General features: G+C 43.5%; 1 protein-coding gene across 3 annotated transcripts in view; it reads left to right on the top strand.

The window, feature by feature from the left end:
* ASPSCR1 (ASPSCR1 tether for SLC2A4, UBX domain containing) overlaps nt 1–26235 on the top strand; it is a 37730-nt gene extending 11495 nt beyond the window's left edge. The window contains exons 6-16 of one of the 3 annotated variants that reach the window (XM_064395384.1): nt 772–845; nt 1627–2044; nt 6460–6599; nt 7924–8005; nt 8819–8885; nt 9644–9706; nt 9994–10046; nt 20978–21029; nt 21743–21812; nt 22147–22322; nt 22885–26235. In XM_064395384.1, the coding sequence (XP_064251454.1) occupies nt 772–845; nt 1627–2044; nt 6460–6599; nt 7924–8005; nt 8819–8885; nt 9644–9706; nt 9994–10046; nt 20978–21029; nt 21743–21812; nt 22147–22322; nt 22885–22898 (1209 nt within the window). In that variant the 3' untranslated portion in view covers nt 22899–26235. Of the gene's footprint in view, nt 1–771; nt 846–1626; nt 2045–6459; nt 6600–7923; nt 8006–8818; nt 8886–9643; nt 9707–9993; nt 10047–10706; nt 18724–20977; nt 21030–21742; nt 21813–22146; nt 22323–22884 lie in introns of those variants that run through there. The other 2 variants (XM_064395386.1, XM_064395385.1) reach the window with 2 other exon arrangements.
* Nucleotides 26236–26273: the final 38 nt, after the last annotated feature.

Here is a 26273-nt window from a genome sequence, read left to right as displayed (position 1 = left end):
TGTCCCTAAAACATAAGAAAACTTAGTTCTGCTTTCCAACCTGGAAAGTGTTTCTTTTGAACTTTCCTGAGAAGGGAAGTAGAAAAATGTTGGTCTTTTCAACGCATGACGTGTCTGTATGGAAAAAAGCTCTCTTGGAACGTAACCTTGTGCTGTTGAGACCTCTGAGCCCATAAAATGAGCTCAGTGACCTATTTGTGTTTTTCTTTCCAGCTTCTTTTAAAGCTTGAGTCAAAACAGTGTTTTTGTGTTAATAAATATTTGCTTTTCTCTGTTTTGATCTTTTGCTATTAATGTTTTGTTAAATATTTTGTGTGTGGATATTACAGAATTTGCTCTCCCTAGCTGTCCCCTTTACTTCCCACTGACCTCTGTGGACAGATCGTCTTTATTCTGGAATAGGTCATTGCAGACACATAGGAGGTGTATATAAGGAAATCGTCTGTCTTGCAGCCCTCAGATGTTGCCTGTCATTTAACTTCTGACAAAAGTAGCTTTGCTGTAGTTGGATCCCACTTGGATGTGTGTATGGGATGAAAATATATGTAGGTCATCTTCCATTGAGGTGATTTAATAAGGTGTGAATTTGGTGAAACAGCACAAGTTGATACAGATGGATTCAGGTCTGATTTTCAACTGCAGGAATGTGTTTTCACCTGTTTCTTGTGTTGTGTGGTGTTTCTTTGGATACGGCTTTCTTTCTGTAAACAGCTTTACATGCTTTCCTGGGGACTCAGAGGCCATAATTACTCTCCTCTGGTTTTGTTGTAGATATCAGGAAAAGATGCCCTGGAGAAGACAACACTGAAATCGCTTGGCCTGATTGGAGGCAATGCCATTATCAGGTTGGGAGAAGCAAAGTTTGCCTTCTTTATTTTCTCTTTCCACTTTGATGGTGAATTTATTTTGCTTCAAGTACCAAAAGAAAGGCAAAAAAATAAAAGGAAAAGTCCCAAGAGAAGATGCCAAATTAAAACATTGCAGCACTCAGAAATTATTGCATTTGCCTGTTTATCTCAAACTGCTGCCCAGATGTGCTTTGCACAGCAGCAGATGCTGGCACTGGCCAGTCATGTGCAGATTAAAAGAGCTTGTTTGTTTGTTTCTTTTTTTTTCTTTTTTTTTCTTCCTCCTTTGAGTGGAACAGACAATTCAAAGTTAAAAGTCTCTCAGAGAGGGTAATCAGCTACCACTTCGTTCTTCCTTGCTCTGGATCTCAGACAACTCCCAGCTGCTGCAGACCCTGGTAGCTGTTGGGGGGGTGAGTTAGGGACAGGGGCAACCTTTCTGTGATCTCCTGACCAGCTCTTTGTGGTATGTATATGCAGAAGGCAGGAGTGATTAGAAGCTATGCTTTATAACTGACTGCTGTTTTTCTCTAGAAGGCAGTTTTCTTCTAGATAAGTGGGTCCCTGTTCTGTTGTTCTGCACAACCCCCTGACCCTCTACCCCACACTTTCCAGCCACTGGAGCTTGTTCTCTGTAAGCATCTGGAAGAAGAAAGTTGTTAAATCAGGGTGTATTTGAGTCAGCTGCTGTCTTTGTGTCATGGGCACATTGAGAACAGGGAGGACAGTACTCCTAGGATTATGATTTTATTTTTATTCCTTTCGTGTCTTCTTCAAGAGTTGTCATGAAGAAATGCAGTTCGTCTGGTGGGGAGGAAGTTCTGGGTGCCATGGTGCCTTGCAATGAGCCAACAGTGAGGCGAGGCTCTATGGAAGAAGCTGTGGATGTGCCTCTACCTCAAGCAAACACATTTCCAAAGGACTTGGAGCACAGGGATGTGGCTATGTCTTTAAACAGCTGCACACACAAGCAAGACTCGATTAAAGATTCTCATGCTAGCTTGGAGGAACTGTGGCATTCCCCAGAGCCTGAGCCTACCCCATTTGTCCCTTTTTCTGGAGATGGAGAGCATCTGGGGGACTGTCCTGTAGCTGTACCATGTTCAAAGCTGCCAACAACTTTTTCCAGCCCTGGAGGTCCTTCTAAGCCAAAGAAGTCTAAGAACAGCCAAGAACTGCAAAAGGAGCAAGAACAGGTAAGGGAAAATATATTTGCAGTTTTGGCAGCAAGGGCTTTTTTTTAATCCTGCCTTGTCTGAGGCTGCAGTCCCATGAGGAAAAAGATGTTTCCAGATTTAGGACTTTTTCCCCTGTGTCACAGGATTAGGTGCCGTAATGACATACAGTTCTGCCTGAGTTCAGAAAGGAAGTAGGAAGGATTTGATTTTAAGAAATTGCTGTCCAGAGGTAGACAATAGATAACACAGCTGCAGTAAATCACAGTCCAGAAGATCCTATACCTCAGTGCCACAGATTTAATGAACAAATGCCCACTTTGTTACCTGACCCTGTGTCTTAATTTTCTTAGTATTGCAGATAAAGCAGAAACCTTCCATCCTTCTCCTTCTGTATTCCTGCTTGCTTATAGAAGTGTTTTTATCTTAATCTAAAATGTCTTGATTCTGAAGTAGTCTGCCTGTCTCTAACTATCTCCCAGAAAGACAGATTGCACATCTCACTATTGTTGGTGTCTCTGAAATAAAATTGTGTTTGTTAAAATTCAAAGTGCTTGAGCCCATGCTGAGATGCAAGACCTGATGGCTGAAAAGTGCTGTGATGCCATCCCAGAGTCACCTGGGAATGACACTGAAGTGTGTTTTCTGTAGGGCAGCTGTATGGAATGGAATACCTTCAGGAGGGCTGGGTATGTCTGGCAAGTAGCGTAGCATGAAGTACAGGAGCCATTTAATTAATAATTTACTCCTTGTTATTATGCACTGAGAGTTTCCCATTCTGGATTCTCAGTGAGCAGCTCTTTTCTTGCTCCTTTGGCTCATCACTGGGGCCAGCTTTCATGTTCAGAGATGCCCTTTGTTGTTTCTGACTCTTCGGTACCTCCTAGAGTTGGAGGTTTGAATCTCTTCTGGGCTGATCCAGCCAGGATTGAACAATAGAAAGCTATAAGTAGAAAGAAAGGATGCCTGGGGAGCTTCAAAGGGAGCTTAGTCCAGGAGGAATTTAGCAAGACTGTGGATGCTTTCATGTTGATGTAGAGTCTCTACCTTAGTTGACTTCTTTGTGGTTGCAGCCTATTTTTGATGAGTTCTGAATTGTTTAGGAACAGAAGCCAGACCCTGGAAGGGCTCTGGAGCAGTTATGAACTGCACAAGTGGCAGAAAGAGGCCATGCCAACCTGCAGTGGTGAATATTTGAGTGTATTAGAAACATGTTTGGGTCTCTCTAATCAGTGTTATTTAACCTTTTGGAGCAGACCCTTATCATGGAGAATTAAACAGTTGGCTGGGGGATTTGTCCAGTCTCATGTGTTGCTTGCTTCAGTTGTGCTCTTGTCTTTGAGGGGTTTGGAAAGAAGGAGCTCCATTGTGTCTGGGAAGGGAGAAGTGCAAGGGTTTCTGGTGGTATCCCTCACCAGTTTTGTTGCCCACGCTTCTCTGTGCACTGGTGGGAGAGGCAGAACTCCATCATGTCATTGACTTCACAGCCTGATGTGTAGCTGTGCTTTTGGGCATGGCTGGGTGGTGGTGCCTGAAGGACTCACATGAACCGATGTCTTTCTCAGAATCACAGTCCAGCTCAAACCACTTCTGGAGCCAGCCGCCCTTCCACTCTGAGCAGCTTGGGAAGCAGCTGCAGATTCTGTTGGGGGAGTTGTGTCCTTGTGTTAAACAGCATGTGATTTTGACGGCTGCTTTCAAGCCCTTTGATCTCTGGTACTTTTGCTGCTGATTGATTACATTTTGTTCCCTCCTCCACTCCTGCCATCTTTCACTCTCCTCCCAGCGGCAACAGCCAAGCAGAGCTAGCCACATGGCATCTGCTTTTTGTCCTTTTTCAGTCCCGAGGAAAAAAAAACCAAAACAAAACAAATTATTTTTAAACATCAAAGGTCCATTTTTGTAAAAGAATCTTCCCATTAATGCTTTGCCTGTGTGTGGTTTTTGAAGCTGAAGAGAGGCTGGATAAAATCTGTGCCAGCATCCCTTCTTTTCTTGGGCTAAAGATGGTTTACAGACAGCTGCAAGCTGACTTTGATGTCAGAATGTTAATTATTAGAAGGTAACTTTAAACCAGATTCACCATGAGATTAGAGCTCCCAGAGGTGGTGGAGAGGAAGTGGGTCTCTGGGGAGAGCTTGCTGCTGTGGAAAGCACAATGACCCCTATTTCACTTAAATAATAAGAGTTTTCCTCAGCTTACCTGCTTCCCTGGGACCAGGATGGTGACCATGGAGTGAACTGCGTTCTTCCTGACCCCTGGCTTTGTCACATAGGCTGCACTTACGTAGATGCTGCTGTGAACATTGGTGAAAGGTGCCTGACATTTCACCTTTGAGAAGAGTAGACTTTGAAGCAGGAAGATGCCAAACCTTAGCACAGCATCTTTGTCTCCTGGAAGAAGTAGGACAGCAAAATGCACAGCTTGTTTTCCTCCACTTGACATGATGGAAAGTAGAACATCCATGTGGTGGCCATTTATTGTTACAGGAGGTGGTTATCTTTCATCACAGTTGCAGAAAACACTGCGTGTGCTGGGAAGTGGGTTAGTATTCCTGGAGTCTCTTTTGTGATCGTTATGGGAAGTTAATTTTTGGATTCTGTCTGTGCTTTAGGATTGTTGGAGCCCATAGCAAGGAAGAGGAGGGAACACTTAGGACTGGAATATATGTCTGCCGTGTGCCATCTTGTGATTCCCAGTGCCTTGGCAGATGCCATTAACTGTCACCATAATTTGGATGGGGGGTGGACCTTTCCCAGTGGAATCCCACTGCTATTGGGATTAACTAAAGTCCTTGTTAGAGCCAGTACTAAATGGTAACTGTAGGATTTGCTAGTGCAGTCTTTGGGGTTCTCTCCTTCATACCCTAGCACCCTTCACAGCACACCATAGGATATGCCTCCTCAGTCTTTTGGGTTTGGGCTTTTTCAGAAGACATCTGTTTTCACTACATGCTTAGAGTGCAATGAAACTCAAGCCTGTTTGGGGACATTAAAGTACACTGTGTTCTTGGGGAGGCCTGATTGATTCTCCTCTGGCCTCTGATATAGATGTGCCCTCACTGGAGCATCAGTGGGCAGTGTTTGGAACAGGGTGCAGCCTGCTTCCCAGCAGATAGTCCTGGGCACTTGGGGTCCTTCCTGCAGCACTGGCACCCCCACCCCACCCTGGGCCCGGGGAAAGCTGCAGCCAGGCTCCTGCACCCGCTCGTTAGGGCTGACCCTGCTCAACTTTCTAAAAGTAGCCAAAGGTCCCACCCACACAACCTCCATCTTTTAATTTCTCAAATTACCCTTTAGTGCCCACAAGTAGAGTGAACATTGCCTTGTAATTTGTGTTGTGCTTTAGACAATTGAGAAGACTTCTGTTCCCAAGTTGGCCAGTGCCTGGGGGAGGGGTGAGTGGATAGAAGGAGGACATCTGGGTGTTAATTAGGATTGGAAAGAGTGTATGAGAGATGAGGGGAGAAGAAATGGGCAGCGGGTTCATTCACAGAGCCTGTGGCATTGTTAAGCTGGCAGCTGACTAGGAAGAAATGCTGGGTTAACTACCAGAATTTTTGTTCCTGTGAGCCTCTTCAGCCATGAGCTGTGTCCTCCCTGCATCTCCTGTAGCCTTCAGTATGCTGTTCTCTATGTTTGCAAGCTTTGTTCCTTTAAACAGTTTTGGAATTTAAAAAGTTTGACATCCAGAAGTGTAACTGCCTCTCGATTGCTTGACTCTGGTCATGGTTTGTATTGACAGAGGCACAGCTGCTGCTTTGGGCAAAAGAGAGAGTAGCCAGCACATAACCTTTGCTGGGGAGGGATCCATTAAAGTCCTGCTGCCTGCAGGGATGGCAAATGCTCTTGATCTCAGTGGTTGGGGCTCCATTTGGGGATTTTAGGGGATTGTGGGTATTGCCTTGTTTTGTTTTGGTTTTTTCATAACTGCAACCACAGTTGTAGGCTAGGCCCAGTTGCATTGGAAGGTTTGCCAGCATGACACCCGGCTCTGGAGGCTGGGGGAGCAGGCAGCCAGGCTCTCTGTGCCCTGCTGGGCAGGTGAGAGGCGTGTCTGTGTGTAGCTTGGAGTGCCTGCTCTCAGCTCTGCTGTGTAGGGAAGGTTGCCAGTAAATGTATTAGGTACCTTTATTGCAGCTGATGCCTGGAGAACTGCTCTCCTGCATCTGTGTGCCCTGGTTGCAGCCAAGGCTGATCTCTCACTTACTTTGTAAGTGCAAAACAAAAGAGTTTCACTTTTTAAGGGATCTTTCTGCACACCAGAAACCAGGGTACAATTTTGAAAAGTGTGGAATGAAACCCTGCAGTGGTTTAGTTCAGAGAGCTGAGCAGGTCAAAAGACAGTTTGCAAATACTCTTTTTTTTTCAGGAACCTTATAAGATAAGCAGAGCAATGCATTTAAAACTAATTGGAGCTCATTTTTTTTCTGTAGCTTGTGGAACGTGAGCCCCTTATCTGTCACCTAGACCTACTGGAACAACATCCTGATGGCCCAGAAGAGCTTCCTGATGAATTTTTTGAAGTCACAGTGGATGATGTACGAAAACGTTTGGCACAGCTGCAGAATGAGAGGCAAGTTCCCTTTCTGCTGTGAGTGAGATTTGCTGTGTCCTGTTGTTGAGCAGAGTGACAGTGATCACCAGAGCTTGTTTTATTTTTGGCTAGTAAGAAATACCTTATCTTCTAAGTAACACAATTAACCTTGTATTAGAACTCATCAGAAAGACCAACTTAGCCACAAGCCAGGACCTGAGAACGTTTGGAAGAGGCACACACACACACACACAGAAATTATAGGAAGCTGACTAACAATGTATTGCACTGTTCAGGTAGCTTGCTTTCAAATATTCATGATTTTACTTCATCAAACTTCAGTTCAGTAAAAACTCAGATGAAGATCAACTGTCCTTCCTGTCACAGCACCATTTTGCTGTCTCTATGTTCCTTGAAGAAATCAATTTCATTAATGTATTTAGTTTCAAGTGAGTCAAAGCATTTCTTTAAACATTGCAATAACTCTCCAAGACTGAAACAGTCTCCTTTATGCTATAGCCAAGTCCAAGTTGAACTTTTTACTTAGAGTTGATTTTTTTTCCCACAGGCCACAGTACACAGAATATGGCCTGAAAATTGCTCTGCTGTTTGTGGGTCTGGTGTATTTAGTGGTAGAAATGTAGAGACATTTGGTTGGGGATTACTGGAATACAGGCCCCCCAAAAAGACCCAATTTCCAAATTTGCTGATGCTTTCCCCTTACAGCCAGGGATAAAAATAAAGGCAAGTTACACATCAGTTACTCAGATACAAAGAAAATGTACTAAAGCTGAGCACAGGATCTGTTTGGTCTAAGCTAGTTTCTTTGCTTATGGAAAAATATATAATTATTCTTTTACATTTATTGTTTCCTCTTAAATACAAGTAGACTCTTATTTTGTACCCACTATTTTAATAGCCATCTGCAATGGCAGTTCTTGAATGATCTGAAACTTCTTTTTTTTTTTTTTTCCCTGTACCTAATTAATACTTATTAATTTCTTGTGCTGGCATTTTTTTCAAGTTTAGTAGCTCTTCTGCCCCTGTGGAGTAATCATGTCCAACCCTAGTCTCTGCTTTATTGGATTAATAAGTCCACCTCTTCTTGAGTAGTCTAAGCAGACTTTCCTGTCCTCTTAGGTTCTTCTCTTGTGTCTGCTGTCATGAACTTGTGCAATAAACATAATTTTATGTTGTATTGTTGTTGATGCTCAATAGTTTCAGGAGATAGGGAAAATGCTGTGAGGGATGCATCAAACAGTTGAGCTGTTCTCATCAGGCCTGCTTGGGTCTTCTGCTAGCTTAATAAAGTGAAAAAACATTGTAAAATTCCAGACAATTTGCCTTCTTCCCATGTCTGTAGGAAACTCCTGGAGGAAGCTCCACTGATGACAAAGTCCTTGAAGGAGTCCCAGCTGAAGGAGAAGTTGGAGCGTTATCCCAAGGTAGTATTTGTTTTCCAGTCCCTGTGGCTAGTCCAAGCTTGGAGAGTCAGTGCCTTGGGATTCAGTTGTGATCAACAAGCCCTTAAGCTACTTAAAGGGAGATTTTTCAAATTCCCATCCCTATTAATTGTTTCTGGGAATTGCACAGCAGTTATGCCATATGAAAACAGCTGTACTGTAATATGGTAATATGTCATTGCTTGAGTGACAGACAGTGGAGGTGCTTCTGTTCTGTTCCAGATGTCTCAAAACCTTTCTGTTGTGCCCACATCTGTATGATTGAGCCTTCCTGCCTGCTCTCTGTAGACATTTTGTTAGAAACTCATTGAAAGTTAAATGATTCAATGTTACAAGTTGGTGTATTTTACTCTGTAACTCTGATCCTTGTGCAGTTTGCAAGTGAGGTGCTTTCTGACCAAGCTGTGGGTACGAAGGTCAGAGGTATGTCAGGAGGATTCCTGCTGTTGTGGACACATTGGGATGCCAGTAAACTGTCTGCACCTGTCCGTGAGGGTTTGTCTTCATTGGTAGTGCATCATTTAGCACAGGGAGCTCCTACTCTCTGAGCAAGTGCTGCTGCATTTTACATCAGAGTGCTTTGACAGATGAGCTCTTGTGCCCCCTCTGAGCAGCCCCTGTTTCCTGAGAAGCTGCACAGCACTGTTAGCCAGGTTGCTCTTCTATCCCTTTAAACACCTCAGATCTCCCCATAAAAGAAAACAACAAATAAACAGCTTACAGATTCTAAGCCAAGGACAGGTGTTACAGAGCAGTGGTAAACCACTGTCCTGATGGGCTTTGTCTCTGCCTCAGGTGGTGGTGAGAGTTCGTTTTCCAGACCGCCATGTTCTGCAGGGCTTCTTCCATCCCACTGAGACGGGTAAGGCCAGTCCCCCTGCAGCCTGGGCAGCTGTAAGGGCAGAGAGTGTGTCTGAACAGGTCACACTGTTGCCTGGTAAAGTCAAGCTGCTCTGAAAAAGCAGCAGAATGTAGTTACACTGTCATTGTAGGGCCCTGAATGGACCAAGAAGGACTTCAGGCTGGTTAAGTTAGCTAAAGGCTACTTGGTGGAGATGGCAAAATGCTTGTCCTTGTGTGGACAGGAAGCTGTCCCTCTTGCTATCCCCTTATTTGTGTCTAAGTGATGTGCTATTGGGCGGCATTTGGAGACTACCTCTGTGTTAGTGTGTAAAATGTTTTTCACCCCCTTCCCCAATCCAAAACGTACCCCAAAAAGCAGGAAGGAGAAATAAAACAAAAACTTCAGCAACTGTACTAAGAGAGGATGTACCTTTATGGCTCTGTCAGTTCACGAAAGGCTATCAGACCATACACCAAGTAGCTCTTTGTTATTACTGGAGATCCTCTTTTTCTCAGCTGTCAGCCATGGTTACCTGCACAAACTTTTTTGATAATGTTGTGGGCATCCTTAGATTTTTCCAAGGGACTAGCACATCAAAGTGATTTGTTTTGTTTGTTTTTTCCACAAAAAATTTGTTATAGCAACTGTGTACTTTGGGGTAAAAGGCAATCTCCATACCTTCTAGGGGGCATTTCTGCTGTTACAAGTTAGTCTTCTTGCCTAGCATTTGAAGAACCAAATGTAATTTAGCAAACCTTTCTCTCCTTTTTCCGCAGTTGGCGTTTTGAGATACTTTGTAAGAAGCCACCTTGCTGATGCAGAGTTGCCATTTTACTTGTGTGAGTGCTGTTGGTAATATTTGGCCTTACTTCATAAAGCCTGTTTCTGGCTGTGGGGTGTTGATGCCTGAGGGATGACCTGGAAGGGAATGCCTTCCCTAAAACACAGCTTCACAGTGCAAAGAAGGTGTAACCTGCTCCCTTAGCCATGTGCTTCTGTCTAAGAAGCAGCCTCTGTGGGCATATGAATGTGTCGCCCCTTCAGAGAGCAGGGATGCCTGCCATACCTATATTTGATGTTCTGGTTGCTAGGTGGTCCTGTTTTATAACTTGTTTTTTAACTTCAGTTGTTGCACCTCCCAGAATCATCTTGAACGATGAAAGTCTGACGCTGTTTGAGGTAAGGACTCACACGTGGGCTCTGGTTCTTTCTGGTTTGTGCTCCCCTTAACCCCGCCTCAGGCTTTAGTTACTTTTAAAAGAAGCTGGGTAATGCTGTAGGCTTCTGCTCAGCCAAGGCTAGTGGAACCAGATGTTTTGGAGCACAAGCTGTTCACCAGAAGAGGTCCACCTTGTGCAGCAGTAGGCAGAGGCACACTGGGGGCAGGGGTGGGGATTGGCATTGTTTGGTACACAGCTGCAGTTAACCTGGAATGTTATTGTGAGAGCTGAGTTGAGTGTGCTTTATCTGTAGCTGGACTAGGATAGTAACAGATGAGACTCAGTGTGGGCAGGGAACTGTTTTTAATTGCTACAATGGGAGCTAGAGGCCATATTAGACAGAAATCTGAGTTTTTGAAATCACTATGTGAGAGTCAATGTGCACTGAGGGATACACATTCTCTTCGTGTAATTTTTCTGTGAAAACACTGAAGTACAGGTTTTCACATTCAGATTCCTGGAGATTTCTTTGCAAGTGTCAGATAAGGTGGTCTTGATGTCCCTGGCCAGAGACCTTTGGCTGTGTAGATCACACATCTAGAATCATTAGGAGTGACTGAGTGATTTTGCCAGTGAATTTGCCCCAAACTCACGCTGTTTAAAATGTTCTGTCAATCAGAACTGCATGGACCATTCCAGACTGATGCACCAGAGATCCTTCAGAGTAAAGGCTCTGATTCTGATTCTGTCAATCAGAACTGCATGGACCATTCCAGACTGATGCACCAGAGATCCTTCAGAGTAAAGGCTCACGCAGCAGCAGTGAGAATTCTTGTTTGATTCCCCTGCTCTGAGGGAGCAGAAAGGCTGAGGTGGGGAAAGGGATAGAGAAAGGGACTTTTCAGGCAGCATGGTGAATTAGGTAGTGATTAGCATGCCTTGGAAGTTGTTTGCAATGGAGTTTTCCAAGTTCCACAACTTGCTGACTAGGCCATGTGGAAGAAATACACATGCAGATGCTTTTAGATGATTGAATATTCAGACCTGTATCTGCCTCCTGTTGATCCTCAGATGTTGGTTCTGGTCTCCCTTGTTAACTTTGGTTTGTTTTCTAAAATGTTCTAAATCCTCTGCTTACCTCCTTTTACCCCTTGCCTGCCTCCCCTGTCCTGCAGTACTGTTCTTTTCTCTTTCTCAGTGCACATCTCGTGTTTCTCTGGATGTCTCCTGAAACATGACTTTTTCAGTAAAATACCACAGGAATAATTACATCTCATTGTCTTTGAAATATGAAACCTAATGGCAGGAATTTTGTTTAATTTGCTGCATTAAAGCCTTTGTTCTGTACCTGGCACCATTACTGGTGCTTGTTATACGTGTGGCAATTTCCTGGTTTCCTCGTTGTGACATTTACTGTGAAATTCATTCTTTGTGGCAGCTCCCTGAGACATGAACACATGTTAAATTAGTGCTCTTTGAAGACTTGGAGGTGCCTTACAGCCCAGTCTTAGGGACTTCATTAGAAATCACAGCTTTGTGAAGAAGCTGGTCGATTTTAGTGTCAGACATCTTCAGTCTGCAGTGGCTTTCTGTGGATTGCAGTGCTTGCTGAGGCACATGGCAAAGGTGCAAAACCTTGACTTTGATACAGAGCTGGGACTGCTCAAGATGCTATGCTCAAAAGTGGAAAATTCTTTGCAAATGGACTGCTTTAAGGAAAATATTTTTTCTCATTTCTCATATCCTCTCATGAGGATATCATATCCTCATATCCTCTCATGATGTCACCATGAAAGAAGAATAATATCGAACTAAGATAAAGGGTGTCAAATCCAAAGCTGATTTAAGATATGTTTTTATTCATGCCACATGTAATCACACCATAGTCAAATTAAGCTAGTGGTTATGTTGAGAATTTGGGTGTAATTAAAGTAAAGTGGAGCTTTTAAGCACGATCTTAACTATACAGAGTCTGTACAATTACTTGCCAAATGTGGAAAGCAAGTAAAATCTCATCCTTAGAATACTTTTTAGGGATTATTACATGACATTACTAAAAGATTACTATCACATTAGTTAACAGTTGCATGATTTTGCCTTTTTGGCTTATCCAGCTAGCTCTGCATAGATAAATGTGATGAGGTGCAGGGAAAATAATTTGACCTTCGTATGCAGCTCGGTGAGCTCTTGTGTTGATCATTATGGCTTTGGAGCAAAGTCTTAAGGTGGTGAAATCATCAGCTCATTACTGAATAGCAGTCAAATTGAAAACCACCTCCTTCCAAAAGCAAAGTATTCAGAACAAAATCGAGAACATCGCTGTGTATGGACCAGGGTTTGTCTCAATAACATCCAGATCTGGTCTCACATCTCCAAAAGGAACTGGTGAAGGTGCAGAGAAGAGGAATGACATTCATCAGAGATCTGCAATGTCTCCTGTCCAAAGAAAGACTGAACAGGTTAGGACTTGCCAGTCTGTTAAAGCTGTGACTGGAAAGGGAATAACATGCCAAGGAGAAGCTGGAATGTGTTGAGTTCTCGGGTATGAGTGAGTGGCACCAAGTGAGGCAAGCAGGAGCTAGAATAGATGGAAGGTAGTTGTTCATATGTCAGAAAACTGAGGCACAGAATCCTTTTCACGGGGAGCTGTATACTGAAAGGATATACTGATTTGAGAGAAGTTCGGACAAGTTCAAGGAAGATATTTAGTAAGTGTGTCTTAATATATAGAAACCTTTTCAAGAAGCTTCTAAACTGGAAATCGTTGCTAGCTGATCACTTAGAAGCAAGGATACTCTTTTCTGTTCATCTAGTTTTTGTTCACTGTTAGGGTAGTGGCTGGATTGAGTGGACTTCTGCTCTGCCTATGGTTCTTCTGTCCTTGGGAGAACTGTGTTTAATGCCAGTGGCTGTGTGGCCTGTGTCCCTTGCTGGGGGCCCTTCAGCCCTTTTAGGTCACGGTCTGTTATGGCAGGAATGATTCTGTGTGTTTATAAACATTTTACTTGGATGAAGCATCAAACATGAAAGAAACAATTCCTGATGAGAACTTGTCATGCTTTTCTGATTACCCAAACTGCTGTCAAAGACCACAGACCTCTGACCTGTGAGGATGGTGCGTTATCCCTGTTTGGCCTGGCTGATTGTGGGAGAAGCTTTGCTGTTGTTAACCAATGTAAATCCTTATTCCTCTTAAACTTTCACCACGTTAGTGCAGGCTCCACGCCATAATTTTTCTGCTTGGGTAAGTTTTCCCTTCTGCTGGGGTCTGGGTGCCTGGGAGAAAGGGGCTGAAGGGCCTTTCTGCTCTGTGGAAATCGCTCCAGCTGTGATGTCCATGCCTGCTGTGTCATTGTTTGGTGCCGTGTTTGGAGGTGTCTGTTCCCAGTGAGGCTGCACTGCCTGAGCCTTGGGGCTCTCAGTAGAAATAAGAATGAAAGAGGGAATCTCTGGTGCTGGGGTAGGAGGGGCAGCACTGGGGGTGGGACCTGCTCACTCCTTCTCACATGAGGTTGTGGCCTTCCAAACGGAGAAATCTTCAGCCTGGGAAGAGGTTTGTGTGGGCCAAGGGTCCCTAGTGGCTGTGAAACCAAGTGCTGTAGAGCTGGCTGCAGTGCTTGGCTGTGCCCTGGATGTGGGTAGGCTCTGTGCAGGGGGGTTTGTGGAGACCTTTCCCTTTTCATTCATCTTGTGGTCCATGGAAGGGAAACATCTTGTACTTTAGTCAGAGATCCCCTTCTGTTCCCTGATCTGGGAGGAGGGAGGTGAAAGGACAAAGCTGCTCTGTAAAGACAGGAGAGAGATGGTTAAGGTACTTGGAAAAATAATGTGCCTTTGGGGCTGGGGATAGAGGAGCTTTTGCTCTAAGGTGACCTGGCAGCACGCAGCACCCCTGTAGTGAGAAAGCTTGTTCTGGAATAGCAGTGTTGTGGTGCAGATGATGTGACTGTGAATGAAGTGCTGTGGACTATGCAGGTCTTCAGATGTCGTAGGAAAAAGAGAGCTTGGGTAAAGTAACAGTACAACTAATTGCTTAAGTTTTTTTAAGTATCTTTGTTGGATTTGGAGGATGGTGACAGGTTTGGGAAGAAGTTTGTCTTTAGTGGTAATACATCTCTTTAAGGGTTCAGGTTGTATCATGTAACTGCCAAATTTGTCACTTTTGCCCCAAATGCTGCATGTCAGTTGTGGTAGCTGTGCCTCTTGGCACTTGATGTGCTCCCCTTGCAGAGATGCCTGCACATAGCCTCTTGATTTTTCCAAAGAAGGTACTACCATAGTGTGTCTAGCCATTCTGGATTTTTTCCCAACATTTAATTTTCATGTTATCCCGTGTCCTAAGTTAGCAGTAGGTTGTCCTTCACTCTAAAGACTATTTTGGTAAGGAAATATGGATGGTGTCTGAGGCAGTAATGTGAGCATATATGAGCATTCAGATATTTATAAATTACTGAAATTTGTGCTGAAGCCAATAGCAGAAGTGACTGCAGATGGTGGAATACCATATTACCAATACTTCTGCTCTTTCCACCCTCTCCCTCCATTCAAGCTGACAAGTTTGGCACCACATTCATTACATTTGATCACTTACAATGAAGGGAGAACCTTTACGCTGCTAGCAAAACCAGGAAAAAAGACAACTGTTGCGGACTTGTTTGCCAAGATACTTGGAATGAAAGAACTGTCTGAAGTGAATGCTCCCAAAATCTGTGTGTATTTACAGTATAGTGAACACACAAATTGGCAGCAATGTGGAGTTTTTGGAACCCATAAAGTCTTCAAGGCTTTGCTTTGATTTTTTGTTGTTGCTGTTTTTGCTGGCGGCCTTCTCCTCATGTCCCTTGAAGTGTTTTATAATGTTCTGCTCTCCAGAGCTGATCAACCACAGACTTCCCTGTTGTAGCACTTGGCTTTGGGTTCCTTGTAGCTTCAGTGGCTTGTTTGTGTTTTTTCTAGGCTTCCTGAGCTTTTCAGAGTTGCTTCTTAGCTTCTTTCTCCTCCCAGAAACAGGCAGTTTTGTAGTGCATTTCTGGGGTGGGTTAGTGGAAAAAAAATCATTGATTGCTGTGTTAATACTAGGAAAGATTTAGCGGAAAATAGAAGTACCAGTCACTGGAAAAGTCGAGGCAGCAGAGAGGGCAGGAGGCCATCCTTCTCTACAGAGGAGCTGAAGGAATCTACAGGCTTCCACATAAATACTTAGGTCCTCTAGTCAGATCTTAGAGTGCCCTGAGTGTTTCCTTTGTCACATACCATGAGGCAGAAATCCAGATGAGCTGTTTGTTCCTTTCTTTGCCTTTGGTTCTCTTTCCATATCCTATTTGTTAATGCCATTTTGGGCAGTATGTCTGGCGTGTTTGTTCAGTGAACCTGACTACGACTCGGGCAGCATGAAGCCTTCTCCTTTGGCAAGAGTCGAATGCAATTTCAGAAAAAATTACTTCATCAGAGTCAGTCCATCAGAGGCATTTCCTGTGGCAGGCCTTGTGGTTATTGCACTCACTGGCAAAGAAAATTGCAATTAATACTGAAATTCATCCAGCACAGAGGATGGCATTCACCTAAAAGTCTTAGTCTTCTCCATCCAGGATTTTATCATCTGACTGCATTCAGTAGCAATCTCACCTCTTTGTGATGAGGTCTGTTACTTATGCTTGTCTCATGATGCTGGCTTCCAGGACAGCTAGGTTCTTCAGTCCAATGAGAGGCTCCTTGCACAACTGAATTTGGAGTCGAAATCCTGCCCAAAATGTTCACTGCTACTGTCAGTTTTGAAGGCCAGATCTTTCTGGTCTCAGCTATCAAGGTGTCAGTGAATGCTCTTTGTACTTGGATGCCTTCATAAGTAGCCTTCTCAAAACAGTGTTTTTAAATCTTATCTTTGCCTTATGAATTTTAAAGGTGCCCTGCCCTAGCTGGATCAGATCTCCTCCATGTTGGCAACAGAGCATCCATCTCTTCTGGCAGTTGAAGCCCACATTGGGCAGCTTTGTTCTCAGGTTATAAACTTGAACCGCTTGATCTGCCTCTTTCACCATGGCTGTGGTGTTTATTTCTGTCTCAGCAATGCTGTGCAGTCTTGCTGGAGAAACTTTTGATCCACCGCCTTGCAGTTGAATTTTCCAAGAGCTAGTTTATGTGTTTGGGGCGTGTGTACTATGCAGTATTTCATGCTGGTAGCTTGGGTTTCTCCTTCCATGCGCGTGTTCCTTTGAAGTGCTTATGTTCTTATTCATCTTCCTAACATCAGTCTAACAGCAGACCTGTGGCACTCTGATCTTCTCAGATTGTGTAACGGAAAGAATGCTGCTCCTTCTGGCAGCTGCAAGTTCCCTTCAGCAGCAGCCTCTGCCTGGTCTGGCAGCAGTGCTGTCAGGGAAGAGAGCAGCTTCCCGAGAATAATGTGCATCATCTGCAATGCTCTGTTCTAGGATTTTTTTGCCTATGTATGTCTGAGAAACAGGAAGCATTGAGGTGTTATTTGGGAAGGGTTCTGCCTGCAGTATTTTCTGTGTTTTCTAGAGAACAAGTTACTAAAACATGCAGTTAAACAAAGCAGGAATGTCTCTCTGCTGTATCACAGCTGGATTCACCAGGGACTGTTGTTCTGAAGTGGATATTTTTATCGTGGAATGTGAGATGCAGCAGCCCCATGTGCCACTCCACAGCCAGGCTGCCGTGCCCTCGCAAACCACGCTCCCCACGCAGTGTCCGAGGAGCTGCTCGCTATCTCTGATTGAAACTGTATCATTTCAGTTGTAGAGTTTCAGACCTAATGGGGCTTTATGAGCAGGAGGTTGGTCTTCAGATCTCTGAAATAGAATGTTTTCATTTAAACTAGTGCAACTGTAACCAAGCAGATGGATGAAGCTGTGTTGCATCTTTTTAAAATCTGAGGAGATGGTAATTTAGAATGATACTTATTAAATGAGAAGGATAATAAGCAGGACATTGACTTCCTTTTGTCCTTGCCTCACTGACTTTCTAATCCCTTCAGAAAAAAGCTGTCCTGTGATTATGATCTTGGATGGAGCTCTTGACACTTGCATGTTCTCATTACTGCTGCTGCCATCCTTTGTGACCTTGAGTAAGTTATCTCTTTAGGTCTAAGTTTTTCATCTGTATAAAAAAGAAAAGGCCCCAAAAACAGAAACAAAACCAGGAAACCCAGAAAAATAAAAACAACCCACAAACTCAAAGTATTTTTATTTACATCACATCTATATAATTGCACAATGGGACACCATTTTCGGTTGGATTTCTAGATATTGCTCCAGTAAATCTGACTGTATGTTGTAAATACATTTTGGACAGTGTGATTTGAACATTATGGTTCAATAGATTAATAGCATCTATTTCCCCAGTCAGAATGGCCATTTTTTTTGGCTGGAAATCAAAGCAGCAAGGAAGAGAAATGCTGAGTGTTGGAGTGTAGTAACTGGCTGTTGGCTCAGTCCTATTGTAGTAATTCTCTGCATATAAGTGAGTGGAGCTTTTTGAGTTACTTGTTACTTTGAACATCCTTTGATTCTTTTGGTCAACCTGGCAGGCTCCTAAGAGTTCTCAAAATCTGTTCTGATTCACAGATGTTCTTGCAAGAACGCTATGCAGTGAAGAGCTGCAGAGTTGTTCTAGAAACACTGTCAGATGCATTAGAACAGCTGCAAACATTAGAACAGCTGACTTGAGGATACAGTTTTCAGGTGATCGTCTGCCCAGTGTTTGATCATTACCTTCATAGGTGTGTCAGAGAATGCTGAGGGCTTTGGCTTTGGGCTCGTGTGTTTTTGTGGACAGAATCTACTAAAACCTTCTCATCTTTATGCCCAGACAGTCCTTGGACAATGGGATCATTCTACTGGCCTGCTTTCATTTTTTTGTATGAAAATGCTGCTGATTTAAATACTTCAGATTATAAAAATCTCTGGGACAGCGTTAGGTCCTGCCAGTGTGGCTAGAGAATTCCCAGGTGAGATGTAGCTGGCTGCCTTCTGTGCTGCACCCTCAGGGAGTGCTGGGATTGGGGTGGTGCCTGACAATTCCACACAAAGGAAGCTAGACCAAAGATTCTGTGCATGAGCCAATAGTCTGTTTGAATTGGAGGAAAAAACCTTATTGGTTGGAGGTTTGGAAAGAGGGGACTCTATGCTGGCTGACCCCTAGAAAAGGATAGGGATGCAGGGAAAGGAGCTATGGGAAGGACGTTGCATTCTGTGTGCTGCAGGGTTGCTGTCTAGCTCCTTTAAGTTTCTTTCAATTAAGATTTTGAACTAAAACATTTGAACTGATGTTTTGCCAGCAGTAGGAAATGGTTGTGGGCATGGGTTCTGAAACTGTGAACTATGGTTACTTGACGACCTGTGAGTAAACAGGGTAGAGGTTTATATTGGGGCACAGTCTGTCTATATGTTTGTTTGTTGAGTGAGTCTGTCTAGCTCTTGGTCTGTATTTCTCACTCTCTTTCTCTCTTTGTGCCTCACACAGGCCCTGCCATGAATTTTCTCTGACCCCTTGGGGCCATTCCCACATAAGGCTTTGATGTGTGTGCCCAGAGCTTGATTGACAAGGAAGTTTCAGTGGCAGCAGCAGGGAAACGAAGAGAAAGGGGCAGGGCTTTGAACTAAAGGGCTTTGAGTTCTGAGTTTCTGTCCTTACTTATCTCCTTCAGAATGTTAATTATTTACCAAGATAATTGGTCGGGAGGCAAAAAAAAGAGAGGGGAGGTTATTAAAAAATTCCAACACTAACACACTACAAAAACCTCATTTTCCAACTTGCAGCTGGCATGAAAAGGATGTTGTGTGTAAAAGGGCTTGAGCGTATGTGTGTTGGGGGGGCCTTTTTTTAAGGCACCCATTTCCTAAATAGACGAATGCTGTAGGAACATCAAAGCTCTTTTGAGAGTTTTTTTCTGGGATTTCTAAACCATGTCTGGTACTTTGTAATTAAAAAAGTTTATGGAGAGCTGTCTTTGTGACTGGAGCAGGCAACCTTAGGCCCTGTTGATTGAGGAATGAAATGTTAAAAGACCTAATAAATAATTATTTTGCTAAAATGTCAGTTCAATGATGTGAATTTGCCTGGATGCTTTAGCAGGAGCTGAGTCTTGGAGCAGAGTGATAAATGTCTCCTGTTTCGGCCTAGCGTGATGTTGGCTGTGCTGCATGACACAGTCTCCTGTGACCTCTGGATTAATGTCAGAAAAATGTGTAATACCATATGCTCATCTGAAGTTTGTAGGCAGGAAGAGAGGTGAAGTTATTTCATTTTGCCTTCAGTTAATACAATTTTGTTAGTCTCCATATTAGGCAGCAGTCCACAGCCTCCTCTGTGAAGACCAGGGTACTTTTGAGTTCTGGTAATTGCTGTACTGTCCAAGGATGGGGTCCAAGGACCATCATTCCAGTATCCAGCTTGGGCTGATGGTGGCAACAGAGGCTCAAGAATACTCCAGAGCAGTCAGTCTGCCCTGCACAGTTCCCAAGTACATATGAGTGATACCAACTGGGGCAGTCACTTGCTTTTATCTGGTTATTTATTTACTTATTGGATCAATGTGACAAGTTTAGTGTTAGTGTTTTGCCAGGGAAAATGTAGACCATTAATTAACATTTGCTGTCCAGTTTCTGTCTATAGTGGTACTTATCTCTTTTACATCATGATGATTTGGTTTCTTTACCTGTCTTAGTACAAGGTTTTCTAAAAGCTTAACAGAATTGTTTCAGCTAGTTATTCTTTATGTGGTATTATACTGGCATATAATGTGTGTAATAAATATGATGGTTGTTTTTTTTCAGAATCCTTTCTGGAACAGCTAGTTATGGCATATCATGTTAATCTTCTGCATATCATACCCTTTTAAAAATCTCAGCCTGAGCTTGTCAGTAGTGTCTGTTTTTAGAATGAAATTTAACAACTTTTACTCTCTTGCTCTGTGTTTCTTTTGTGAACACTTGGATTAAAACTGGGTGTGGTGGTGTAGTGCTTTATAATGGATCACTGAGGTTTCTTGAAGAGGTAGTGTGGCATTGAGGTCACTGGAGGTGGCAGAGCAACCTCCCTAGGTAGGTCCCTCCTTTATACCTACAGGTGCATTTGTGATTCTTCAATTGAGCAGGGGGTGTGTGAGTCCAGTTTCACAGTTTCTCTGGTGCCCAGAAAAGGACCAAAAGATAATGAAATGACCTGCATTTGACATATGGGGAGGGGTAAAGAGGTAGTCAAGGCTGTTCAGCCTGGAAAAAAAGAAGCTCTATGGGGTCTTGTCAATGTGTGTAGTAGAAGAGACAGGAAACAGCAAGGAGTATGGTCCAGAGTTCTTAGCAGTGCCCTGTAAAAGGACAAGAGGAAATGGACACAAATTACAGGGATTGCCACTGAAATAAAAGGAAAAAAAAACCAACCAAAAACCACCAAACCCACTGGATAGAAAAAAAAATGTTTGAATATGGCAATTATTCTGATAAGTAGGAACTAGGAATTCAGGTTGGATTTATAAAAGGAAATACTTAATCCTGGAAAGGTGGTGAAACTGGATAAATTTCAACTATAGACAGGGTGTAAGTGTAATAAAATGATTTAGAATCGCTTTTGGAAGGTCATAGCTGGATTTTCCTTCTCTTGGTGTCAGCCACTCAGATCTTAGAAGAATCTTCATCATATTGATGTTATCTGCTCAGCAGTGGAGAATCTTGGTGCAATACAATGGCCTGAGACATGGGGACAGAGGAGAAGAGATGGCAGGGCATTCCTGCAGTGAGCGCTTGCTGTGGAGGTCTCATCACCTGTTTAGTACATCACAAGTTTAAGTTTTCCTGAATTACAGACAGTTAGTGACCTTGGCTTGAACTCCATGAATGTGTCTATAGCTGTCTAACCTGCCTCTAAAGTTGACAGTGAATGTGAAAGCATCTAGAGGCAGTGATACCTTCTTTTCTCCTTTTGCTGCAGGCCAAACTTTTCCCAACTGCTGTTGTTCATTTTGGATCAGAGGAGCGCAGGGGTGAGTGCATTTCCTGTCTCATTCAGCTGACTGTATGGTTCCTGCAGTAGACTGAGGATTGCGTCTGTCAGAGCTCTTCTATCAAAAGAAAATGCAGTCCTTGAGAATGCTGGTGAATGTCTCCATTCTGACTGGCAGAAGCTCTTCAGAGCTGGTTTGGGCAGTTAGCTTGAGCACAGATGTGGGCATTGTACCTCTGTTAGAGGATTTGATAGGCTGGGGAGTAGGCATTGTCTGCCATGGGATGAAGAATGATGGAAGAATGACTCCGTAGGAAAGAAAATCCTGTTGTTCAAAATGTTACCCAGACAAATGTCTATGAAGTGCTTTTGCAGAGCTCCTGTGATAGTGGACTGGCTGGAGATGGTAGAACAGATGTGAATCTTAGGTTCTTTGGCATCTCTGGTTTATGCTTAGCATCCCTGTTTCTCCCAGAGACCAAAGTATGCTGTGGCTTCACAGAAAAGTTCCTGAGATGCAGTGAGCACTGAAAGAAAATGTCAAGGTCCTGAGGTTTGAATGATGAAATAGAGCACTTCTGAGTTGTGAAAGAAACTGGCATGGTTCAGTAATGTCCTGTGTCATTTGGAGGAAGGTGATGTAGGTTTACTGTAGTACACAGCAAGTATTTTTTGAGCTGAGAGCTATGTGGTACTGTGGTGATTGATGTATCTGTGTTACCAACTAAGTGATTTGGTTTCATTTCTAAACAGCTTGTTACCTGAAATCGGACCTGCTGAGCTCTGCAGTTTCTCCTTCTGCAGCTGATTTATTAGTAGCCAGGTATGTTGGGGTTGAGTAGAGTTGCAAATGACTTAGTATTTCAGGAATGGGAAGCATGAAATGAGCCCATCTTACTACAAAGACAAGTGCTTTCAAGATACTAGGACTTCCTTCTGTCCAGAAAAAGTTGTACTGTCATACTCAACTTCATAGCTTTGTGAGTCCTTTGCAAAATAGGATTTCAGTGACTTAAGTAAATACTAGTGCTTATATCATGGAAAAAGACGAGCATTTTCAATCTAACTTTAAAGGTGGTGGTGGTGGTACAGGGGGCTATTATGAAAAATGAAGCTTCATTCTACTTGCTTATTTCCTTTCTCTGATGTTTGTCCAGATCATTAGTTCCTTCTGCTTCATCAACTTTAGCATCAGTGGCTCCATCCTTATCTGAACCAGAAGTGGGAAGTGACAAAGAGACCATTGAGCAGCCAGAAGCAGCCAGCACTCAGGGAGCTCCACAAGTGTTTAGAAAGGCCCCTGGGAAAATACCCAAATGGCTGAAGCTTCCAGGTATCAATGAATCATAGGAGAGCTCTGCTCATTCTGAACTGCCCCAAAAGGCAGTCTCCTCTCTGCCAAATAGATTGGATATTTCCAGTATTGTTGCAGATGTCAGCCTATGCTTGCAGGACATTTGGTTCACTGCTTGTCAATCACAAATTTGTTGGTGACTTGAACCTCAGCCTTCACTGGAGAAGTATATGAATGCAGATTCTGAACATTGGGAAGTCTGATACCTAATCCATTGCACCTGAAATAGTTTTCCAAGATTATTTGGATAAAGTACAAAATATCATGCCACCTACCTGTGCAAGTTTCCCATTTAACAGTTGTTATGAAAGGTTAATAATGTGCTCTAAGCTGTTTGTTAATAATGTGAAGGATGAAGTTCCCTGCTCCAAAAGCTGTGATGTGTTTGCCATTTCATCTCCCCAAGTGCTCACTTGTGGTCCCCAGTGCTGCCTGAATACAGCAGTGACCAGAACCCTCAGCCACCAGACTGTTTTACTGAGAAATTAGTAAGTGATAATTACATGTTAAGTGTTTTAATGGTGCTGTGTTTGTTTTGTAGGTGGAAAAAGATGAAGCATCCTGGGCTGCTGGATCACTGAGTTGTCAGCTGTGCCCTCTTCTCCACGAACTTACTCAGAATGTGTAAAAGGTGTTAGTGGCCCTGGAGAGATATAATCTGTATGAACATTAGTTCTAAAGAGAATTGCTATTTCAGATACCAGTTGCAGCTGGTGGAGGAGTGGAGGGCTCATTTGTGGTCTTTGTGACCACAGAAGCAAGGTTAGAGGTTAAATTTAAGGTTTCTTGCATGCAAATAATAAGAATAGAGAATTAAGGGGGACATGATTCCTATATACTTTCTGCAAAGGACTTTGTTTCTATCCTTATTTTTAAATTCAAATCCTCTCAGTTCCACCTTCACAGATCACTTGAGTCTAGCCTGTATTCTAGTAGCAAGATACAATCTGGTTCAGCTTTACCTGTAATTGTTAAGTGATGCCTAGAACAAGGCTTCTCTCTGCCTCTTAAGCGATTAGGGTTAGTGTTGCTGCTAATTCTGGACATAAGTCGGCTGGAAAATGAATGAAGAGGAAGCACTTAAGTTACTTAAACCAGTTCAGATCAGTGAACTGTCCTGTGAAGAACTCGGGCTGCTGCACTCGTGTTCAGTTGCCAGTCTTGTTAACAAGGAACACAGGTGTCTCTTCATGGAATGCTTGTTGAGCTTGTTTCTGCCCTAGGCTCTAGTTTTATTTTCACTGTGTATAACTGCCATCAGTAATTGTTAAAAGCAAGGGAGAAAACATCCAGTTGAAGGGTCTCTTCAAATGACAGATGATTGGTGGCCTGAGTGTTCCCAGAGCAGGGCAATGTGCTCTGCACTGCAGTTGGTGCACAAGAAAAAGGCCCAGTCCAGATCTTTGTCTCCTGCAGATGTTGTGGGGGAATGAATATTGGTTAGAATTGCCCTTACACCAGAGAGAACTCTGTTGTGCCATGGCAGTCGTGGTGCTGGGTTTTGTTTGAAGTCTTCTCCGTGGATCAGTGGTCTGTGGACAGCTGGGGTTCCATGGTCCATTTTCCTTGTTTCCTCCCTGCACTACATGTGCATCTGCACGATTTGTAGATGTAATAAAGTAGAGTGGCCACAGGGGCCCTTTTGGTCAGTACCTTTAATAGCTTCTTGCCCTGGCACTTGGTGTGTCTGTCAGTTCACAGGAACCTGCTCTTTTCCATTGGCCTGTCATGCCTTGTTCCCTTCCTCCCGTTTTTTTTCAACAAAGCAAAATGGAGCTTTGTCCCATCTGAATGAACTTCAAAGTGGCTAGAAAGGGCACCCTGGGTTCCTGGCACTTGTCATTGTCTCCCTGCCTGGCCAACATTTCCCTTCAGGTCTAATTACTTCCAAATGCTCACAGATGCTTTGAAGAAACTTGGAGGGAGGGGGAGGCATGAAAGAAAGGTGGAAGAGGAAGAAGGAGACTCAAAGCAGAAGGAGAGCAGAATGCTTCAGCAAAAAAAAATGGATTGATTTCTTATATGACATGAACAGGGAACGTGAGAGCACTGTGTGCAGCTCCTGTACTCAAGTCTCCCTGTGGAAAGCAAGCCCTTCTGCCACTGGATAGGCTATAAAAGACATACCACAGCAAACAAAAAAACCAGTCAAATAATGTTTAAAGTTTATTACTCTTTTGTGGATTGAGTGTGGGCTGAGCCCACGCTGCACAGGACTGTTGGTCTTGGTTCAGGTACTGTATCAGGCTTATTCACGTCACACAGCTCAGAGGTAGATGGTAGCTAGAGCTGCCTTGCTGAATTTGTACAGGATATCCTGTGGGGAAACCAGGAGCTGTTGCTAATGATAGGTGGTGAAATATTTGTGCTGGTGTTTTGGTTTCCAGGATTAGAATATGCAGAAGCAGTGTGGTTGTGAGGAAGTTGCAGTGTGCTTCAGGTGTGCTAGTCCTTATTTTTTGAAGAGCACAGGTGACATCAAATATTATAATCTGCTTAAGTGATTTTCTTAGCTGCTCTAATTATGTCAGTTTTTGTAAAGGTTAGGACCATAACTATCCCCTGCAAGTACCTGACATGAAAAAACAAGTTTAGGGACACAAGCAGCAATATCAGTATTCCTGGGGCAGTTTCATGGGTTAAGTGTAAGGCCTTTACATTGTTGTGTTCCCTCAGGCAGTTCTGCCCATGCTTGTCCCTTGATGCACTCAGCTGTGCATCAAACCCAGTTTAACCACAAGAATGAAAAATTGCTACCTTCAATAGCTAGACAAGAGGTCTTATTCCCCTTTCCTATACAAAGAGTTGCTTTTAGCTGCTGTTACTCAATTGCTGCTTTACTGTGGATGCCCGCATCAGCAGTTCTCTTCTCTGTGTGTCAGGGAAGGGAACTTGAGCCTTTTCAGGGCAGCAACTTTGGGACTGCTGTTTCAGTAGGTGTCAGGGTAGAGGCAGAGACAAAGACCTAAATCTGGACAAGGCAAGGAAGTAGGAGTGAATTCTTTAAGGGAGACGGGGCACCCCCACATTTATAATGCTGAGCTCTTCACTAAGGTACTTGCTACAAGGATTCCTGCCCTGATGAAGAGCAGCACCTGCAGATACCTGATGAACTGATTTTGTTTCAGTATCACTTCTGCTATAGTAGCTGAACTCATCCCTGTGGTTTTAGGGCATTCAAAGGTAGTATCACCTGCTGGTTTGTTGGGGTTTTATGTGGTTTTTTTTTTTTTGCTATTGCCTTTTTTTTTTACCAATGCCTGAAGACTGAACTAGGTCAGTTCCTTCATTGCATGTGTTATACAGCTGAACAGTTGTCTCGGCTGAGGGCTGGGGACTGCTTAAGCTGGTACTGTCCCCAGAATGTGTACTGGAACTGCAGTTTTTGTGAGATTTCCAAGAGGTTGGTGTCCTGAGGGATGACCCTGATAGCTCCTAGCTCAAAGTACACAGTGACCCACTGAGCCTCTGCTGTCACAGCTGTTCCTGAGCAAAGGACTGCTGGCTCTGGCTGCTCCTGCAGCCAGCCCTGCACCTCCCAGCAAAGCCAGTTGGGCTCTGTGGGTCCTGCCCACATGTGTAAGGTTTCTTATTTCACAGTGGCCCCCCCGCTGCCAGAGGGGCCAGGCTGTCCCATGATGTGGGATTCTCACACATGCTGTTTGTTATTTTGTCCTTTTTTCCTTTCGTCCGACAAAGATTTAGGGAAGTGGGTGGGTGAGGGGGAAGCTCTGCAAGTCTTTGAAGCAATTTGACTTTTGATGATGAATTGCAGCAAAGAGCCTACACAAGGAAGGGAGACTTGTTTTTAACTTACTGATGTTTCTTTGTGAGAACAAATTTATAGCAGAGGGGGAGCAGCCTTTGAGGAGAATATTGAATGGTTAAAAGGTTTCAAACATTCTTTGATGTCACAGCCCGAGAAATACT

The sequence above is a fragment of the Passer domesticus genome, chromosome 20, assembly GCF_036417665.1.
Source record: "Passer domesticus isolate bPasDom1 chromosome 20, bPasDom1.hap1, whole genome shotgun sequence".
Taxonomy (NCBI): domain Eukaryota; kingdom Metazoa; phylum Chordata; class Aves; order Passeriformes; family Passeridae; genus Passer; species Passer domesticus.
This window is presented reverse-complemented; position numbering and strand designations above follow the sequence as displayed.